Source organism: Aspergillus mulundensis (assembly GCF_003369625.1).
Source record: "Aspergillus mulundensis strain DSM 5745 chromosome Unknown scaffold_7, whole genome shotgun sequence".
NCBI lineage: Eukaryota > Fungi > Ascomycota > Eurotiomycetes > Eurotiales > Aspergillaceae > Aspergillus > Aspergillus mulundensis.
Genome location: NW_020797895.1, coordinates 134,566 through 153,204, shown reverse-complemented (window position 1 = coordinate 153,204; position 18,639 = coordinate 134,566). Strand labels below are relative to the sequence as shown.

Genomic DNA, 18,639 nt, shown 5'->3' with positions numbered 1-18,639 from the left:
GATTGTCGGTTGTTGATGCTGGCTTGGTTATCGACTGGTACGGAGGACTCCGTACTAAGATATGGATGCAATGAGGCCATGCTATTGGCTCTCTCGTCTACTGCCTGATGGATCCACACTCCTCTCGGAATATTGGTTACCTACACTTATGATTATGTTCCTTTGTACTCTATGACGACCTCAATATGGATATGGTGTTCTGCTCTACTCTCGAAATAATAGCAATGACCTTAACTCACCCCCAAAACGTCCGCCAATCCGCGTCAACCCGCGTCCACATTCCGAAGTACCTACTACCTTCTATACCCTGGGCCACGGAGTACAATGCTTGTTTCTTAGCCTCTGATCCCCGCAGTGGCGGTGGGGGTGGGGTCGATCTGCACCGACTCCGGTCCAGCTCCAGCTCCAGTCTGCTTACGGTTTACCCCAAGCTTCCTATCTTTATAAAACAGCTTACGCACCCCAAAAGAACAACCATATAGCCATCCAACCCATCCATCCAAAATGCATCTTTTCACCCTCCTCGCCCTCCCACCCCTCCTGCTCCTAACCCGCTACCTCTTTTCTCTCATATACACAACCTACACGCACCGCCCCCTCCTCTCCATCCCAGGCCCGCTACCAACCCGCTTCACACGCCTCTGGTACTTCACCCGCTTATGGGCAGGCCACTTCGAGAACGACAATATCGCCCTGCACAAACAGTACGGGCCCATCGTGCGCATCGCCCCAGACCATTATAGCATCGATGTCAGTGACCGCGCGGCAATCAAAACGATCTATGGTCCTGGCACGCGCTTCGCGAAAGCAGCTTGGTATGAGGGGTGGAAACATCCTGATCCGGACCGCTGGACGCTGTTTCCGGATCGGGATATTAGACGGCATGGTATGTAGCCTCTATTTTACCTAGGTACTTTTCGTACGTGTGTTGATGATGTTGGCGCTGGCAGGCGAGACAAGAAAACGCTTCGCAGCGCTCTACTCCATGAGCTCGCTAGTGCACTACGAGGCCTTCGTGGACTCATCCGCAGACGTATTCACGACCCGCCTTGCACAATTCGCAGACACCAATGCAACATTCAATCTAGGCGCGTGGTTCCAGTTCTACGCGTTTGATGTCATCGGGCAGATTACGTACGGGGAGCGCTTTGGTACATACCTCTCTACCTTCCATTCTCTCCAAAATGTGATAGCGTGTGCTGATGTACGTGGCGTGATAGGCTTCCTAGACAAAGGCACCGACATCGACGGGACGATCGCGGCGCTGCAGAACCTCATGACGTACAGCTCGCTTATCGGGATTTACCACGAGTGGCATGCAACCCTCTTCGGTCCGCTAAGTCGGTTCTCCTGGTCTGGCGCCGGCGGCCGCGCGTATATAATGCGGTATGTGAGCGAGAAGATCGCGCGGTATAGCGCACGCACACCCAAGGAAAGAGACGTCGAGAACAAACAGCTGAAGACCCAGAATTTCCTCGAGAAAATGATTCTCGCACGCGATAAGGATCCCGAGAAGGTCACGGACTACCATGTTTTCATGATGGGGTTGAGCAATGTCATTGCGGGGTCGGATACCACGGCGATTAGTCTGTCTGCGATCATGTACCATCTCCTTCGGAACCTGGGTGTTCTGCAGAAATTGCAGAGGGAGATTGATACTTTCACGGAGCAGGGGAAATGTAGCGCCCGCGTGACGTTCAAGGAGAGTCAGGATATGCCGTATTTCCAGGCTGTGATCAAGGAGGCCCTGCGCATGCACAGTGCGACCGGGTTACCCTTTTGGCGTGTTGTTCCTGAGGGGGGTGCCGAGATTGCGGGACGGTTCTTTCCAGCGGGCGCCGTTGTGGGCGTTAATGCGTGGGTGGCACATTATGATGAAGATGTGTTCGAGGATCCGCATGTCTTCAGGCCGGAGCGGTGGATTGAGGCGGAGTGTGGACTTGATGCTGAAAAGGCAAGGGTTATGAATGAGATGTATATGCCGGTATGTCACTGTCATCATTTTCTGTTGTGTAGGGAAGTGCTAATGTGCTGGTAGTTCGGTCTCGGCTCGCGCACGTGTCTGGGGAAGCATATTTCGATCCTGGAGATGTCGAAGCTCATTCCAAGGATTCTGCGCGAGTTTGAGTTTACGGCTGAAAGGAGAGAATGGAAGACGGAGAACCATTGGTTTGTGAAGCCGGTTGATTTTGAGGTTAGGGTCAGGCGCAGGGAGAAGGTCTGAGTCGAGAGGAAGGCGTGCATAGATTGTATGGTAGCGACGGTGAAGCGTAAGATGGGATGCGGACGGCAAGGTAATAACAGCCATGATTGGCCCGATCACGGACATACCAGCTGGATACCTCCTGGGAACTTGGACAGTGTATATAGGTATAGAACCGGGACTCGGCACCGTCGTCGGCTCCGCTTCGAATCGACTCCATTTCCCCGCACATCCCCCGCATTCTTCATCTTCGCTCTTCGTTCCATTAGTCTCTGCCTCCAACCAACGACCAGACATAGTCTAGAATGTCGCCTCAATGGCAGTGCGACCTGTGCCTGACCCGCTTCACACGCTCAGAGCACCTCCGCCGCCATGTTAGATCTCGTGCGTGCCAAGTCCTCCACAGACTTCAAGCCAGTTGACGTCGTACAGATGAGAATAAAAGACCGTACGAGTGTAACCTGTGCCAGCGGTCATTTACGCGGCGGTACCTTCATCATCCCTGTCGTAACCTTTTCCAGCGCTGATTCGACTGGACAGAGACGCAAAGACCCGCCATGTGAAGACGTGTAAAGCGCCACCAAGCAAAAAGCAAAATCATGTCGCTCGCGACGTCACACAAGCATCAACCCCCCAACTGTCAACTGGCTCCACCAAAGCGCTGTGCAACCAGATCGATGTTGAGGATGAGTTCTTGACGAACATGCCATCCCCCTCTGACTTCACGGCCCTGGACTGGCTGTACTCGACACGGACGAGGACCGATAGCATCATTTCCGCAGAGAGACTCGACTTCCTGGCCCATTTCACCAGCGAAAATGGAATGGGTACGTTCCTTGCGCCGGATGTCTTGAAGGAACGACAGGACCTGATTCTGCGGCAGGAGCGGATCGCTGGTCGAATCGTCGTGCCAGGAGTGCTCCATGTCGATAGGGACGAGATCGACCCGTTAACAACGCGAACATTCGAGATAGCACACCTCTTCCACGCCGTCATTGCGGGTAAAGCAAGCGAAAGCATCGTGAAACTAACCTGGACTGCCGGAATCGAATCGCTCTGCCACTCGTTCTTCTCAGCGGCTAATATCGCTCGCTTCCTTGGCTACTTTTGGGCGCTGTGGTATCCGAACTGCCCGTTCATCCATCGGGCCTCGTTCGACGCGCATACTGCACCAGCCGCGCTGCTGTCGGTCATGCTGTTGATAGGCGCCTGTCTTTCACCGCACCCGGATGATGCGAGAACGGCGAGGATGTGGCTAGATTGTGTTGAAGAGTTGGCGTTTAGTGATGCGGCCTTTTCCGAGCAAGTGGCAGGTGCTGTCTCTGATTTCGATCAGCACTCCCTTGAAACAAAAAGAATGAAGCTGGAGACCATGCAAACGGCATACCTTATTTGCTCATTGCAGAAGCGTGAGGGGTCGACTGAGGCTAGAGCAAGGGTACGGCGGTATAGGCATGCTACTATGGTTATGGTTAGGCGTCTTTTCTTGTTCTGATCTGAGCCAATACTTACCGGTGACCGTATTGATAGCTCGCACGAGACTTCGGACTCGCGAATGCCTCGCATCGCAGCCTCACCATGGACAATCCCCAAGAGACATGGTGGCGCCAGTTTGCTGTTGAGGAGGCCTTAATCCGGTACGATTTTCCCATTCATGCTCCTTCGCAGATTCAAGCGGTACCGGTACTCATGCCGCACACAGAACAACGACATACATCTTCCTTTTCGACGCCGCGCTGACGATATTCCACAATTCGCCGCCCCGCATGGTGGTATCCGAGCTGAGAATGGAAGTCACTTGTCCGGAGCCTTGCTTCCAAGCTCAATCGGCAGAAGAGTGCTTTGCTGCGATAAAAAAGTGGGAGGCAACGGCTTTCTGGCGCCACCATATGTCCATCGCTGCGCTTGTGAAGGCCATATGCCAGGCCGAGCTGGAGCCGAAAGTCGTCGAGGCGTATGCGGATATGGGCGCGTTGAATCTCTTTACTGCCGTGCAGTGTATGTACCATGGTGTTCCTGTCCTGGTGGCGGCGTAGTAGGCGTAGGCGCTAATCAAGGTGGATGTGATGTATCCATAGGCCTCCACTCCCTCACATTCCACCTCCAAAATTCGCTTATCTTCGACTCGACCCTGCTTCCCATTACGACGGGACTGGAGAACTGGCGTCGGATTTGGAAGAAACACAGATACGACGAAGCGGAGAACCCGCGCCTCCGCGTCTCTCATGAGCCGGGTATGCTGTGGAAGGACGTCGGGGGCAGCTTTATCAGCTATGCGCCTGAGTTCTGGCAGCTGGCAAGGATTGTCATTGAGGGGATTCGTGTTGGTGGTGCTGGCGATGGAGTCGATGAGGAAGGCAGGGACGGAGAGGGCGATAGCGACGTTGGGGGAGACGAGGTGCTGAGGAGCGCAGGAAGCATGAAGACAAAGACGAAGATGCGGTATGATCATACTGATATGATGGATGTAAATGGGTTGATTATGGAGTATCGCCGGATGAGTCTTGGGGCGACTGTGTAGGTGCATGGGAAGGTGGCATGGAGGAGTTGAAGACTCATAACACAGCTGGATTGACTCGCGTCAGCAGGGGCACTCTCAGAGAGCGCAATTCTCACTCTGATACCTCCAGGCCATGTCATAAGCTCTTTTCAGTTCTGTTCTTCTTCGATGTCTGTTACCTTTTCCATCCTCTACCATCCGATATCTCTGCAGCCATCCAAGCTCTCAGCCTTTCGCCCATTTCCATACAACCATCCATCTACTCTCATCCTCCTCATCTGAACTCTTCCCTTCTCACCAAGAACCTCACTTTGACCTTGGTATCCTCCCTTCTCATTATGACTTCACCTTGTAATTTCCGCTCTCACAGCCCACATCTGCACCCTCACCTCCTTCCCCTTCGAGCTCATCTACATGATCGCATCCTCCCTGGGCCTCCGCCACATCGGCGCCCTACTCCAAACTAACTCTGTCCTCAACGCCATCGTCGAGCCGACCCTCTGCAAAGACGCAACAAAGAACAGAATCAACAAAATGACATTCCTCAAATAGAGCGCAAAGCACGGGAATGTTTCGCTCCTCGCCAAGATCAACGCGCACGCAAGCCTCACTACGCCCGAAAAGCTCAGACTCAAGCCAGACGTCAATATCTTTACCAAGGCCCTCACGCTCGATGTGAGGATCCTACCAGTTCTTCCAGTACATCCCCTACTTGACCAGAGGGGATTATACAAGGTTCCTAGGGGGCTTGGTAAATGGAACTATGAGTAGTATAGTAGGGCTAGGGACGTTACAATGGGTGCAGGATACCACGGCCATCAGGCGGCTTTTGTACCCTAGCCTCGCTTGGACGCATCGTAAGAGTTATATTAGTCCAGACCTATTATTTGCCTTTACTATCTTAGTATCAAGAGATGGTACTGTTAGCGAGAATAGTGCATCACGACTGGAACGCAATCTCCGGCGGGCGACGATACTGCGTCCGCCAATCCGGCATATGAACATGGGCCTCGATCTGCGCACGATCCGCACGAACCCTCATCCAGCCCACATCATCCATCGCACAGCCCTCGATAGGCTCCGAATCATCCAAGACCGACGGCGCGCCAGCCAACTCCTCGTCTTGGTCTTCGTCTTCGCTATCCGGCCATTCCCGCCTAATCAATCTCACATACGCACCCTCATCAACCCACATCAGCTCATCCATCTCCGCGTCCAAGACAGAGCGCATCGCCTCCTGATCAACCATCAAGCAGTACCGGTACCGCGGCGACTGGGCGTACTGCGCATCCTGCCATGGGACCCCCTGCTCCTCCTGACAGGCCGCAACAACCCACTGCTTAAAGTGCTCTCGGACCGTGGAGGTCGAGGCGCCATCGAATCTCGCATCTTCTAACACAGTTGGCGCAAACGACCCCAGCAGATCCAGCCCGTTATGCTGCTTCAGCGTCTCGGTTACGCAGAAGCGCAGGCGCCGCATCAACTCGTCCCAGTCGGAGCCGCTTGTATATGTGCATCGGTATATCACCAGCCCCCAGGATCGGAACTCGTCGTGCTGCAGGAGCCGCTCGATGGTGTCGGCTTCGTTCTTGAAGGTCGATCTGTTCGGGGTGCGCTTGGAGGGGGCCATTGGTGGGTCTTCCAACGCGCGCGAGTATGATGTGAGCGACGCGGTTGACGTGCTGGGAAGGTGTGGTGTCTTTTGAAAGCTGCGTGGGGTGACACTAGCCAGTAATTGCAGGTGGTGTTTGTTCTTGGGAGTGGGCAGGGCACGCAGACTGGAAAAGGCTTTCCGGCGCGTTAAGCTACGGATCTGGCCTTGGGCTTTGGGAAATACTCCAGCGCTTGTCCACTGGCGCAACATAGTGTGACAGCTATAGGAACGATTCAACACATTGGATGGAGGTTTGGCCTGAGAAGTCGCGGTGACATGGGAACAGAATGGGAGAGGGCGAGGCCGCGTATTTGTGTTTCTGCATGCGCACGTGACACTATTGATCGGTGAACCCTAGCTCGGTGAGAGCCAAAGGCAGGAACATAACATATACCTGATCCACTACTGTATTGTAGTAGGGGTACCTAGATTAGACTGAGACGGGCGAGCGCGAAGGGTCACGGCCAGTCCAGCTCCCAGCATCAAAGACGCTCACTTCACTTGGCTGAGGGATTCGTGGCAGGAGAAAGGAAAGCGCCTCGAACATCCGAAAATGGCAAACCTTATGCAGAGGCAGGGCGCCAGAATTGTTGAGGACCCGGTTGTTCAGCAGTGGAGGGAGAAGGATAGGCGCCGTTGCCAGCGGGAACTTAGGTACCTTGTTGTTTGAGATTCGCTTGGATAATAAAGGGAAGAAAGAGGTCAAGGACAGGGAGGGCGCGTCCGGTTGATATTGTGTTCTATCGGCGCAGGGTGCTTTGGCGTTGGATGGTTTTGCATGTTGTCCATTGGATAGGGCCTTGGAAAGAAGTTAACAGGGCACTGCAAGCTTCTCATTAGGTGCATCCCATTGGGGTACATTTGGAACGGAGAGGGAATGTTTCTGGGGCTGACGTCGAGAGGAGGACATGATGGCGCAATGAGCCGAAAAAGTGGGTTTCATTTATTCCACAGGCGCGATGGACCAGGGCTGGCTTCTTGGGACAAGACGATGGGCCTTAGAGAGGAATTTGGAAACTGCAATACAAGCTTCTCATCATGCACATCCCACAAGGGTGCTTTTTTAACTTAGAGCGGATATATCTGCGGCTAATGGAGAGAGCGATTCACTCTTTTCAAGAAGGTATGATGGATCTGGTCTTATGGGAAAAAAGAGTATCATGGAGTGTAGATCAAAACTGCATTGCATTGCTAAATTGGCGCGAACAGCCTTATGGCGTCAAACTTAGCAGGTCGATTATATGGAGGCCTGTGTCTATGAAACATCCAAAGCTCGCCTGGTACCAATCCAAAGAAATCCCCGTGCACCAATTCTCCAAATAGCCAGCCACTTCTTCCTTTGCAATTAGATGTAACTCGGCAAATTCTCCTCTGCCGTGCATGGGCTTTTCCCTCTCGACTGTTCCACGCTGTCACGCACGGAGACTCAACTTACTGGCCGGTGCTCAGTGTTGTTACCTAGGGTATCACCAACGGGGTTCCTTGTTGAAATCGATGGATGTCTTGCCGACAGCCTGGCCATCCACATAGGCCTCGAACTTGAGAACGCCTTCCCTTGCCCCGAATATCATTTTCCAGTCGTACTTGACGTGGTAAACACGCTCGCCCATGTAATCATTCCACGGGAATTGAGTAATGTCGACATCCTCAAGATCGATATGAACTTTACCCACTTTGCGCACGTCTAGTGTGCTTCAGTCAGAAGGCCAATGCCAGGGACTCAACTGTAAGGAAGAAAGAAAAGCTCACCATCATGGTCTCGCCTGGATGGCGCTATATCGCTGTCGCATGAGTAGATCGTTTTGAAGTATGACATGTCATCATCCTCATCCAACGTGCGATAACGTCTATGATCGCTCGTGAAGTTATCTCCAAGAATCTGGCCCTAGAACTCTTATCAGCAGCTGCATCGGCTTGGTGAAGAGTCAGTAAGGATCACCATACCTTTCCAACAACCCAGGTCATGTGCCCCCCAACATATTTCGTGCCATAATATCTATGGATGAAGGCGTTTTGCTCATCATCAAACCCTTTTCTGAAGGGACGGATTGATTCAAAACCATAATGACGACGGCACCGTCTATTGAGAGCTTGAAGACCTTCCAGACCTCGTAATGCCGCTCCTTGCACGATAGCAGCTTGTCTATAGGTGGACGGTCATTAGCTCTGGATTCCTATGATTTTCACCGTAGCTTACGCATTGTTGGGCACGGTGACTGCAATATTCCCTGCTGGATCGAATGAGTTCCGAAATGCAGTTCGTAAGTACTCGGAGTTCCCGAAGCCCCCAACAAGAATAATCCTCTATTATCATTAGCATTGGTACAGGTAACAAGAGCTTTCTTCTCACGTTGATTGCGTCTCGGCCAGCTTGTCGGTTGGCGGCGTTGATCTGTTGATGAACCAATGCCAGGATCTTCTCTATAACTGGATCGAAAAAGCCCCGAAGGTCCTCACTGTGACGTGTTAGGGATGATGAATGGATGATTTATTTGCCCAGGTATTCTAGCTTGCTCACTCTGAGATTACTACTACGTTCTCGTCCGCGTTGAAGTATGCGGGGTCCGGAGCCACGGGTTTGATGTTGAGAGACAGTTCGTGCGTGGTGTTCTCGGAGTCGTATCCAAAGTCGCGTTTGATGACTTCGAATTTGTTCATGAACTCGCTACCGGGAGCAGTCTTGCTGCGTGGGAAATCGGTGAACGCTTTACCGAATAGGCGGCCCATAAGATTGTAGAACTTGCGATCAATCGCAGTCGAGCCACATTTTGCTCCTGGTCTTGGTTAGCTAATAACATGATCTCGAGGAGATACGCCCGATGCTGACCGATTCCCGTGCAGAGTTCTTCAAACTTGAGTGTGGGCCACACTTCTTTGACGAGGTATGTGGTAATATCCTAGTTGGCTCTTAGCAATGGCCCACTGTTTGGAAAGATAGATCAAAAAAGAGCTGGAGACTCACCACGGTCCCTCCACCACAATCGCAGATAAGCACCCCGTCATCAGGCTAGGTTCAGGTAAGTTACCTGACGATGGCAGCGAGTGAGAAAAACGTGTGAGGAACATACCTTGACTAGGAACCCTAATCCATCAGCAGTTGCTCTTCTAAGCACCGCAATTGCAGCCGCCTCAGGTTCCGGAATCAAGCAGATTGTGTCCTGAACACGCCCCCTGCGAGAGCCAAAACCCGCACATCGAGCAGCTTCCAGAGTGGCATGCTTTGCCTCGTCGGACCAGATAGCAGGAACCGTAAACCAAAACTCAAGCGGTGTGATGCTCAGGGCTTCTTCGGTTCTTTGCTGGGCAATACATCTAAGTATATGCCTGTAGACCCCAGAGAGAAAGTCACCAGCCACCTCGACAGCATCTTTGTCCTCAGGCAGTCTAAACATTCCCAGCGCCGTTGCGCCCTCAAGGTCAGCGTCGTAGTTGGTGAGGCGACTTCCGGTGTCCAGCAGCAACTTGGTCCACGAATATGAGTTCATTCCTGGCTTGACTTGGAATCCCCAGCGGCGGTTACCGGCACCATCATAGGCGATTCGAGAGGGGGTCTTGAGTACAACTTCATGGTGTTTAGCCTCTCCAGGCCATGAATGAATGAGGACAATGTCATCGATGCCTCGGGCCTGAGTGCTAACGAAACTCGCGCCTGGTAGGCTAGGTGGTTAGTTTATGTCTGCAAGCTTTTGTATGTAGATGGCTTACCAGTGAATGTAGTTCCGTAATCAACGCCGACTATGATCTTCTCGATTCTGTCCGCCATCTTGATATAGGATTGGTGGGGTAAGGACGATGACAATTTCTCAGGTGATAACGATGTAAGGTACGTATAGAGGGACAAGTTGCCGATGCAAATGTAGAAGGTGAGGAAGAGATATCGCTGGTAGAGGACGAGGTATGGAGAAGGAGAACTCAGGGAAGTGGCGGGGGAGAGAAGGAAGATTGCAGGAGAGGAGAAGTAAAAGAAGTTGATGGAAGCAGGAAATAAGAGTATCTGAAAGAGAAGAAGGTGAGAGAAGGTCGCTGTGGTTTGGTTCTTTCTCACTTTGCCCTCACTCCCAACAGAAGGCAAACCCTCAGCCCAATCTCTGGAAACATCCACTCCCACCAACTTACAGTCTCCTCTTCCTCATTTGCTTCCTCGATCTCTTCTTCACCACTTGGATCACTTTCCTCCTCGTTCTTTTTATTACACCGCATTTTCTCAGCAACACGCTATTGTTGTGTCGAACTGTCCTCATCTAGCCTGCGTGATGATGGTAAGTTGTGCATGAAACTCAGCAGCCCCTGGCCATCACTAACCGCGGAGTTCATGAGGCTGCAATCATGCAGAAATTGAGCCTGACATCTCACGACCCGGATGGGTCCCAGTCGTCTGAGGACGGCACCATCGCGGCTTCTACTGGAAGCGCTCCTTCCCAAAGCACTCCTTCCCTCACCGTCACCAATGTCTCTCGGTCTCCATTCTCGAAAGGCTGGGGTGTACCTCGCCCAAGCGCTGTCCTTCGCAAACAGGTCAAGAGTGCAAGGCGTCACAATCAACGGCTCTCAGAAAATCGGAAGGCACTTCGCCGGGAGCGAGACTATCTGGCTGGCGACCTTTCGGATGCTGAGGCTGAAATTTTGAGACTGAAGGCGCAGATAAACGACATGTTGAAGGTCGACGAAGCCAAGACTTTGCGCCTTGCAAAGTTGAACGAGCAGATCTCGGACTCGCGTCTATCTCTTCAAGGGGCACGGGCTGAGAATGATAGACTCCAGGAGAGAGCCCGGATTGCACAAGCGGCTGCTCTACGCGCCACGGAAACAGGAAGGCCCGTCCCCATGGAAGATAGGGAGGTCCGGGACAAGCTTGAGACTCTGGAGGAAAAGCTGAAAGGGTGGGCCAGGTGTTACGCTGTGGATGACCTCGCGGCACTGAATCAAGTCTCCGATGAAAAGATGAATCGCGTCATATACAGGCTGAGCGGATACTGTCTGCAGGAGGAATGGTCGGAACTCAAGTCTCGCTTCCCAACCCTGAAGAACAAACTGCCGTACATGCTCTCGCAGGCTTTGCTCGCGAAGACCATTTTTGAACGCATTTTCAACAACCCATTCTTCATCTTCCCTGACTCGCAGCACTACCACAATCTTCCAGGACGTGAGAACATGGGGGTCCTATACGACAGACTGTACGAGCGAGGTAAGTAAATCTTATGATGACCCTTTACTCATCTACGGTGACTAACTTTCATATATGTAGATGAGCCAGGAAGCCACAAGTGGCGGTCGCATACGCTCTTGATGCTTAATAATGGCAAAGGACATCAGACCAGCAATTACGTTGACACTGCCCTCGACAACTTCAGTCGCAGCCTAGAAAACCAGATTCTCAGTGGACCTATCCAAGTCCTCCTGAAGCCGGTGTCGGGCCAGATCCATGCCGACAAGCGTGCCGACAGCCTGCGTGGCATTATCCGTACAGCCGGGGAGCTTGCATTCCGCTTGTGGACTCAGCACGTCTACCCAACATGCCACAGCCTAGGCAAAGCCTGCAAGTTCTTTTCAGTAGACTCTGGGATGCATGCTCACCGTCTTCATCGGCTTGAAGACGACGATCCAAGGTTGGATGGCCACAGAGTCGCAATCATCACTCAACCGCTGATCTTGGCATGGGGGGATGAGAACGCGGAGAACTACGAGAACAGCAAGGTCTGGGCCAAGGCAGTCGTCTGTGTGGATGAGTTGGGGGTGAAGACCGAAAAGGATGTACATGGGAGACCTTGGGGAGCCGGATGCCAGATTGAAGTTGGATGAATCGGGGCAATGCGTTGATCTGATCGTGATCGATGGCTTGGAGATTTCTTCGCAAGGACCGTAACACCAGAAGGAAGGTGCACAAAAGTTTTGAGATGCTGTTGATAATTCCGATAGGCGCCGGGGTACCAGCCATTGCCGGCCAGGCATCTTCCACGCCTTTTGCATAGTCTGAATGGAAAGGTTTCATCTTTGCCCCATACATCTATGCTTTCGACTAGAATAGTTGCGGATTCCCACTACTGACATGTAGGAGTGCGATCAATACAATCGGGTTCCAAGCACCTAACATCGTGCTGCCGTCGAAACCTACAGCATACCAATATGCTAGGTAATCTGACATTACTTCGGTGTAGACTTCCAACTAAGGCTTTACCTACTTGTTAGAGAAGGTAACGTTCCCAGATGCCACATCGAAAGCCACTTTGAGCGGCTCTGTCTCCTGCTACTAGGTATGGCTCGTAGTCCTCGTGCCCACTAACGTGACCTGGAAGCCTCCGCCAACACAAACATGTAAGGCAACCCAGGCAACCGCGACTTTCACCTGTCTCACACTTCCACCTATAAATTCTCTCTCTCTCGCTCAGGCTCCCAGTTCAAGACACCCATCGCCTACCAGATCCTTTTATCGTGTGTTCTGGACCTTCGTTCCCCTCTAGCAGAAGAACGTCCGCGTTCCACGCCTTCAACAAGAGCACTTTTTGATCTGCCTTGCACGCGACGCGTTCCAGCGGCGTCAAGCTGTGACACCAATCCCCAGATAAACGCCGACTGGGTTTACGCTCTGTTACGGAACGGGGAAGCATCTGCATCGCTCTCCATTATACCCTCGGGCATTACATGTCTAAATTATGCAGCCTTGACAAGCGGCCGCTTCTCAATCGTCACCCACATGTCGCGCCAGTATCCTACGCCTCCCTTGACCACGAACTTGGCCTCGGGCTTTCCGTGCACGGGGTGCGGCTTGTAGTGGCGGAAGAACTGGACAGGTTAGTCTGGCCCAAATATTACGGAGGAATGCTCATACCTGAAGTGGCCCCTTGAATAGCTCCATCATGGCGATGTCCCTTCCGAGGCATACTCTCGCTCCGTACCCGAATGTGAAGAGATACTTGTTCATAATCTTCGCGCGCTCGGCGTTCATCCATCGGTCGGGGTTAAATTCCTCAGCGTCCTTGCCAAATATCTCCTGATCGCGGTGCATGATCCATGGGTTTCCGGTGATTTCGGTTCCTGCTGGTGCGAACTTTCCGTACAGGTTCAGGCCTGGCTCAGACACATAGCGCGGGAAAATGTTCGGGGCAGGTGGGCACATTCGGAGGGTTTCTCGCACGCAGGCGACGAAGAATGGGAGGTTCTCTTGTATCTCGGCATACTGGGGCATTTCTTCGTTGATCAGGCCATTTCGAACGGCGGCGTCGACCTCCTCCATCATCCGCTCGTATACGCCTTGATGGGTGAGCAGGTAGTAGATCATGGCCTGGAAGACGGTTCCAGTGGTATCAGCTCCAGCCAGCAGCACAAGAAGAATCTCGGCTTTAATATAGTCCATGGTCAACGGCTGGCCGTCCTCAGTGCGGGCTTCCAGGAATGTCTGCAGCAGGTCGATGCGACCAAGATCGTTGGTCGATTCTAAGTCCTTCAGACGTTGCTCGATCAGGCCATCACGGAAGCGCATGAGAACACCAATACCAGAGTCATCTTCGGGCTTCGCGACAAGGTACTTCTTCAAGAAGGTTGTCTTGATCCAGCTGGTGAAAGGATGCAGACGCGCGAGGAGACCAAACGCTGGAAGACCATCGTGGAAACCCTGGATGAGACCGCCAACGTCCTCTCCTTTCTCGACGAAGCCAAAGGGCGCACCGAAGCCGACCTCGCTGATGATGTCGTATGCCATGTACCTATACGGTCAGTGCCATCCAGCCAGCTGGGTAAGGACCCTTACACTGCCCACCATGAGAAGTCGAAAACCTCGCCCGTACTGACGTACTTCTCGCCCAGCTTATTGCACCAGTCGCGAATGCGGACGTCAAGCAAAGGCTCCATGCGTTTGACGCTGGAGAAACTGTACTGTTCGATCTCAACTTCTGTTCCTCGGTATAGCTAGGTTGTCTTACCGGTCCAGCGGCATGCTTGCGGAAGGCAGCGTGCGTTTTGTGCGATCTCATGTTGAAGAGAGACTCGGTCTCGCCAAACGAGCCGGTGATATAGTGCCCGGTCTTGTCGGCATTGCGGTGGTAGATTTCGGGGAGCTTCGTGGGATCGCTGACGAGGAGCAAGGTAGGGGTCACTCGAACAACAGGTCCTATAGCACAAGAATACTGATCAGCAGCAGTTATTGTCACAGATGACAGCCGGGCGCACCATATTTCTTGGTCAGATCATAGACAGTCGGCAGCTCCGTCTCATTTAAGTTGTGCCATGCGATCCAGAGGCGCGTGACGGAACCCCAAAACGGACCAGGGAAGACAGAGAGCGGGTGGAAGAAGCGGTAATAAACAATCTGATAGATGAACTTCAGGGCGACATACGCGACGCAGCCTAGCACGACATTGGCCAGCGTCAGCTGCGAGAGGACCTGCTCTCCAAGTCCCATGATGCCTCGATATGGTGGTCAGCCTCAAACAGCGAGATGAACCATGGGGGAAAAGATGTATCAAATTCGCTCCCACGGCTGAAACTCGAGATTTGATATGCCCTTCCAGGACTGGCCCTCGTCCCCTTTCCTTCCATCATCTCCTTCTCCATCCGCAACGGCAGGTCCACGGAGCCACACTCCAAAGTCTCCAATCATGATGGTCTCAATTAGCTACGTGAGCCAAGGCATTTGGCAATTGCGCGAGCGAATTGTAAGCGAAGACAAAGTCCACTTGCGTCCGTCTAGTGGTGATCGGCGTTGCGAGCCGTTGGCCGCGGAAGACGGGCCAGCCGCTGGCCGCGGCATACGGTAGTGGGCACTGTGGGACTTTGTTTCGCATTGACACCGGCCAGACCAAGTTGGACTTGGAGAAATGCCTGCGTTGCGACCGGAGTCTTCTAAGTTCGAGTCAAGCTCGTCAGCAATCTGTCAAATACCGGTGCCCTGGTAGCGACTAGCGGCATCCTTGCACGTCAGAAAAGCTTCTTTTCTTACCAGTTGATATCGATACCCTCTGGCGCATTTAAGCGTCTCACTACGTCCTTCGACTGCAGCTGCCATCCGCTTGCACTGGCCGGACGCAAAGGCAGTACTACGTAAGGCACTGTGCATGTGGTCCTGTGGATCCTCCCCTCGGCGCACGCGCATTGGTACTTTGGCAGGTGGATGTCCTGTCAACACGCCAACGCCCGCTCCACTGCGATGCCTATCCTTTCCTGTCCGGCTCTGACGGCTCGGTTACTGATTTCATGCCCCCTGAGGGACGGATAGAGCCTTGGGGGCTACGGAGCACTGTTCTTCTAAAGTCAACTCCTCCGTAGAGGTCAGAGCTCTTACTCGATCAGGCAGCCCCAGTGGGGATGCTCAATATTGTCAGCCGATCGTTGAAATTTCCCATTTCTATTCCTAACAACGTTTTGTTAAAGAATGACAGCGCCCTTTAGGTTTGATCTCACATGTACATGCAGGCGGCATTCAATATATGCAGCCAGTCAGCTTACAGCTCACGTCCGGCATCGCTGTGCTTGTCTTGATAGGCTTGTCCCGGCTTAAGCTCTAGGTAGCGATGGGTTTCTTTTCCACGCGCTCTCTGTCCATTTGCAGCGTATCAATGCCGATCCCATCCACGTTGCCCTAGGCTGCAGCCCCTTCATCTCGCCTCCAGCCGGTTCGGCCACTCCCACAGGCAACCGCGGTTCCACCTCCAGATTGACAGAACTGATTCGTCGCTTGACAGTAACTGGTCGCCTCTTCCGATGCGTCTCCATTTGGCGTGATCTGTGGCGGCCATTATCTTGTCTAGTCTGGTTTTAGCCCTCTGTGCAGCTCCACCGGAGCTGATGCCCCAATCTCATCGTCGATTCAAACCGAGAACCCGGGCGGGAGTCCAGAACGGACAGGTGCAACGGCCAAGTGCCAAAGAGGCAAACAGGATGAGACAGCTGTTGCAGGCTTGCAGCCTATGTGCAGTGCCCAGACTGCCAGGGGTCTGGGTCGGTGACGCTTCTTTCCTCAGGGTTTCTTCAACTCCCCCGTTGGTTCGTAAACTTTATACGTACCTTATTCCCAGCCTGGGCAAGCTGTCGACCTATTCTTGGGGTGGGCTTGACTACTCTCGATTGAAGAGATACCCTTTGGCTGTGTCTCGACGCCTGCCCAGAACCGTCGCTCCTTATTCCATTCATCCATCATGGTCAGATCCCAAGGCCCAACCGTGACCGGTATCGCCGTGGCTTTTGCCGTCATCACCGTTTTCGTCCTTCTTTTGCGTCTCTTTGCTCGGCTTTACGTCTTGAAGAAATTTGGCGTGGACGATGGTCTTATCATCTTCGCATGCGTAAGACATCCTCCTCTACCCTTGACGAAGCTTGGCTAACCAAGCCACCTAGGGCTTCTCATGGGCCTTCTCCGCGGTGACGGTTGTTGGTGAGTTGGCTTATGCAATGTACAAGTTCCAAGCTGACAGACGCAGCTGTAAATCACGGTTTGGGTAGACACCGCAAAGATGTTGACGACAGCGAGATGGTCACATATTCCTTCGTATGCCCCCTACCTCCTCATGTACAATCTTTGCTAACTGAAAAGAATGTCTGGCTTAGCTCCATGTTCTACCTCGCCTGCCTCGGCTTCGTCAAGACTTCCGTCTGCTGGTTCTACACTCGACTAGGAGACAAGTTCCTCTGTCGCATGTCCTACACCATGTTCGCCATCATCCTGTGCCAGGCCACGGCAAACGTCCTCACGGCCGCCTTCCAATGCAGTCCCGTCTCTAAGGCCTGGGACACCACGATTGAAGGCACCTGCGTGAATATCAACGTCTTCTACCTCGCGAACGCGGCGCTCAACATCCTCACCGATCTCCTGACCTACACACTCCCGGTTCGCGTGATCTTCAAACTACAAATGCCGCGCAAGCAGAAGATCGCTCTTATCTTTATTCTATGTCTCGGACTCTTGTGCGCTCCCCAAACCCACCCGTACATAACATACCCACTAACAGATATCGCAGCGCCTGCGTCTCCTCCATAATCCGCATAACCTACATCCCCGCCATGCTCACCTCCCCCGACGCAACCTGGGCCATCAGCGGCGCCATGTACTGGTCCGCCATCGAGATCAACATCGGCATCCTCGCCGCCTCAATCCCCTCCTTCAAAGCTATTGCCTCGCGCTTCCTCCCCCGCCTCATCGGCGAGTACTCCTCCAACAAGGCATACAACCCCTACGGTGCGCGCTCGGGGTCCGGCTTCTCGAAGGTCCGTGATCCGTCAAGAAATCAGAGCGTCAATATGCATGCCCTTCGCAGTCGGAATCATGATCAGGATCATGCTGTTATGGGGACGGACATTCATAGCGCGATTGATCGGACGAGTGAAGAGAGAATTTTCGTCCCTGAGGGGAAGATTTATGCCCATACGGAGATCGAGGTGAGGCAGGATTAGAGACGGTCTTGCTTTGATTAACATTGGCCGGTGTGCTTTGGGCCTGCGAAAAGTACTGCTGTTGCTGGGTTATGTCGCTATGCGCGGGTTGGATAAAGGGTTGGTCATTTCGATACTGGATATATGGGTACATCGGTACATGGGCACAGGCGTCGGATACCCTTCTTTGCTTTGATTTCATCTTCTTTCGGTCATCTCATCTCGGTTTTCTCATATGTTTGTTCCTTCTTTTGTTTCGCTATAAACCGATCATTTCGCGTCGCTCCGCATTGAGCACCAGGATATATTTCGACCATCCTCATAAACAAAGTCCATAATAAACCCTTAATTCGCAACGTCGGTCGGAGTCGCCTTCTTCAGTATTACTGTTTCGAGGCCGCTAGATAATGATTACATTTGTGTTTCGGATGGTCGCTATCCTCGTTAGCACTTCGTAACGAGGGCAATTCATCGACAGGCATTCGGGACGGTGCGGCGGACCCCACTGCAGCCTCAAGCTCGTCGAGGGCAGCGAGCTACTCGCCAGACCATTTCCAATGCGCAGCTCGTGGGCCGATCCACGCTGTGGTTAGTAGGCGCTCAAGTCCGTCACCTGTAGCCATCAGCGATATGGATGGCAAGGTGGATTGTCGAGGGCCCGCCAACTGGCATGAATCGACACCCCCAACATCAAAAGTCCGAAGCGAAAAATGTCGAAAGAAGAAATGCGGAACGAAGTTCAGCGGGAGAGCCGTCTTGTTTAAATACTGCGCGCTGGGCGCTGAACACCGGTGTCACCGGAAACCAGGGCATCCCTGTCATGGTCCGCGCGCAAACGGGGAGGACCCTGCTCGCACTGACTCTCTGAGTTACCGTACTTTGGTGCGATGCGCCGATCTTGATGTTTGGGAATCATATCGAGCA

General features: G+C 52.9%; 7 protein-coding genes across 7 annotated transcripts; 4 read left to right on the top strand and 3 right to left on the bottom strand.

The window, feature by feature from the left end:
* Window positions 1-504: 504 nt before the first annotated feature.
* DSM5745_06946 (cytochrome P450) lies at window positions 505-2,224 on the top strand (the record flags this gene model as incomplete). Its single annotated transcript, XM_026748962.1, has 3 exons — window positions 505-886; window positions 951-1,984; window positions 2,039-2,224. 3 exons carry the CDS (start codon window positions 505-507, stop codon window positions 2,222-2,224), a joined length of 1,602 nt encoding a protein of 533 aa, XP_026602052.1.
* Window positions 2,225-2,508: 284 nt separating this feature from the next.
* Window positions 2,509-4,724, top strand: DSM5745_06945 (transcription factor domain-containing protein; the record flags this gene model as incomplete). The annotated part of the gene is made up of 6 exons (XM_026748961.1): window positions 2,509-2,587; window positions 2,636-2,690; window positions 2,744-3,641; window positions 3,734-3,840; window positions 3,906-4,201; window positions 4,282-4,724. The coding sequence occupies 6 exons, from the start codon at window positions 2,509-2,511 to the stop codon at window positions 4,722-4,724; spliced, it is 1,878 nt and encodes a 625-aa protein (XP_026602051.1).
* A 919-nt stretch (window positions 4,725-5,643) lies between these two features.
* On the bottom strand, window positions 5,644-6,567 carry DSM5745_06944 (uncharacterized protein; the record flags this gene model as incomplete). The annotated part of the gene is made up of 1 exon (XM_026748960.1): window positions 5,644-6,567. The coding sequence occupies one exon, from the start codon at window positions 6,565-6,567 to the stop codon at window positions 5,644-5,646; it is 924 nt and encodes a 307-aa protein (XP_026602050.1).
* Window positions 6,568-7,823: 1,256 nt separating this feature from the next.
* Window positions 7,824-10,120, bottom strand: DSM5745_06943 (Hsp70 family protein; the record flags this gene model as incomplete). Its single annotated transcript, XM_026748959.1, has 10 exons — window positions 7,824-8,041; window positions 8,107-8,242; window positions 8,302-8,500; window positions 8,555-8,661; window positions 8,708-8,813; window positions 8,876-9,131; window positions 9,185-9,254; window positions 9,320-9,364; window positions 9,426-10,006; window positions 10,063-10,120. The coding sequence occupies 10 exons, from the start codon at window positions 10,118-10,120 to the stop codon at window positions 7,824-7,826; spliced, it is 1,776 nt and encodes a 591-aa protein (XP_026602049.1).
* A 563-nt stretch (window positions 10,121-10,683) lies between these two features.
* Window positions 10,684-12,156, top strand: DSM5745_06942 (uncharacterized protein; the record flags this gene model as incomplete). The annotated part of the gene is made up of 2 exons (XM_026748958.1): window positions 10,684-11,542; window positions 11,603-12,156. The coding sequence occupies 2 exons, from the start codon at window positions 10,684-10,686 to the stop codon at window positions 12,154-12,156; spliced, it is 1,413 nt and encodes a 470-aa protein (XP_026602048.1).
* Window positions 12,157-13,005: 849 nt separating this feature from the next.
* On the bottom strand, window positions 13,006-14,752 carry DSM5745_06941 (cytochrome P450; the record flags this gene model as incomplete). The annotated part of the gene is made up of 5 exons (XM_026748957.1): window positions 13,006-13,137; window positions 13,184-14,057; window positions 14,111-14,226; window positions 14,274-14,461; window positions 14,521-14,752. 5 exons carry the CDS (start codon window positions 14,750-14,752, stop codon window positions 13,006-13,008), a joined length of 1,542 nt encoding a protein of 513 aa, XP_026602047.1.
* A 1,732-nt stretch (window positions 14,753-16,484) lies between these two features.
* On the top strand, window positions 16,485-17,736 carry DSM5745_06940 (putative integral membrane protein Pth11-like; the record flags this gene model as incomplete). The annotated part of the gene is made up of 4 exons (XM_026748956.1): window positions 16,485-16,631; window positions 16,684-16,720; window positions 16,767-17,250; window positions 17,304-17,736. The coding sequence occupies 4 exons, from the start codon at window positions 16,485-16,487 to the stop codon at window positions 17,734-17,736; spliced, it is 1,101 nt and encodes a 366-aa protein (XP_026602046.1).
* Between the last annotated feature and the right edge of the window lie 903 nt (window positions 17,737-18,639).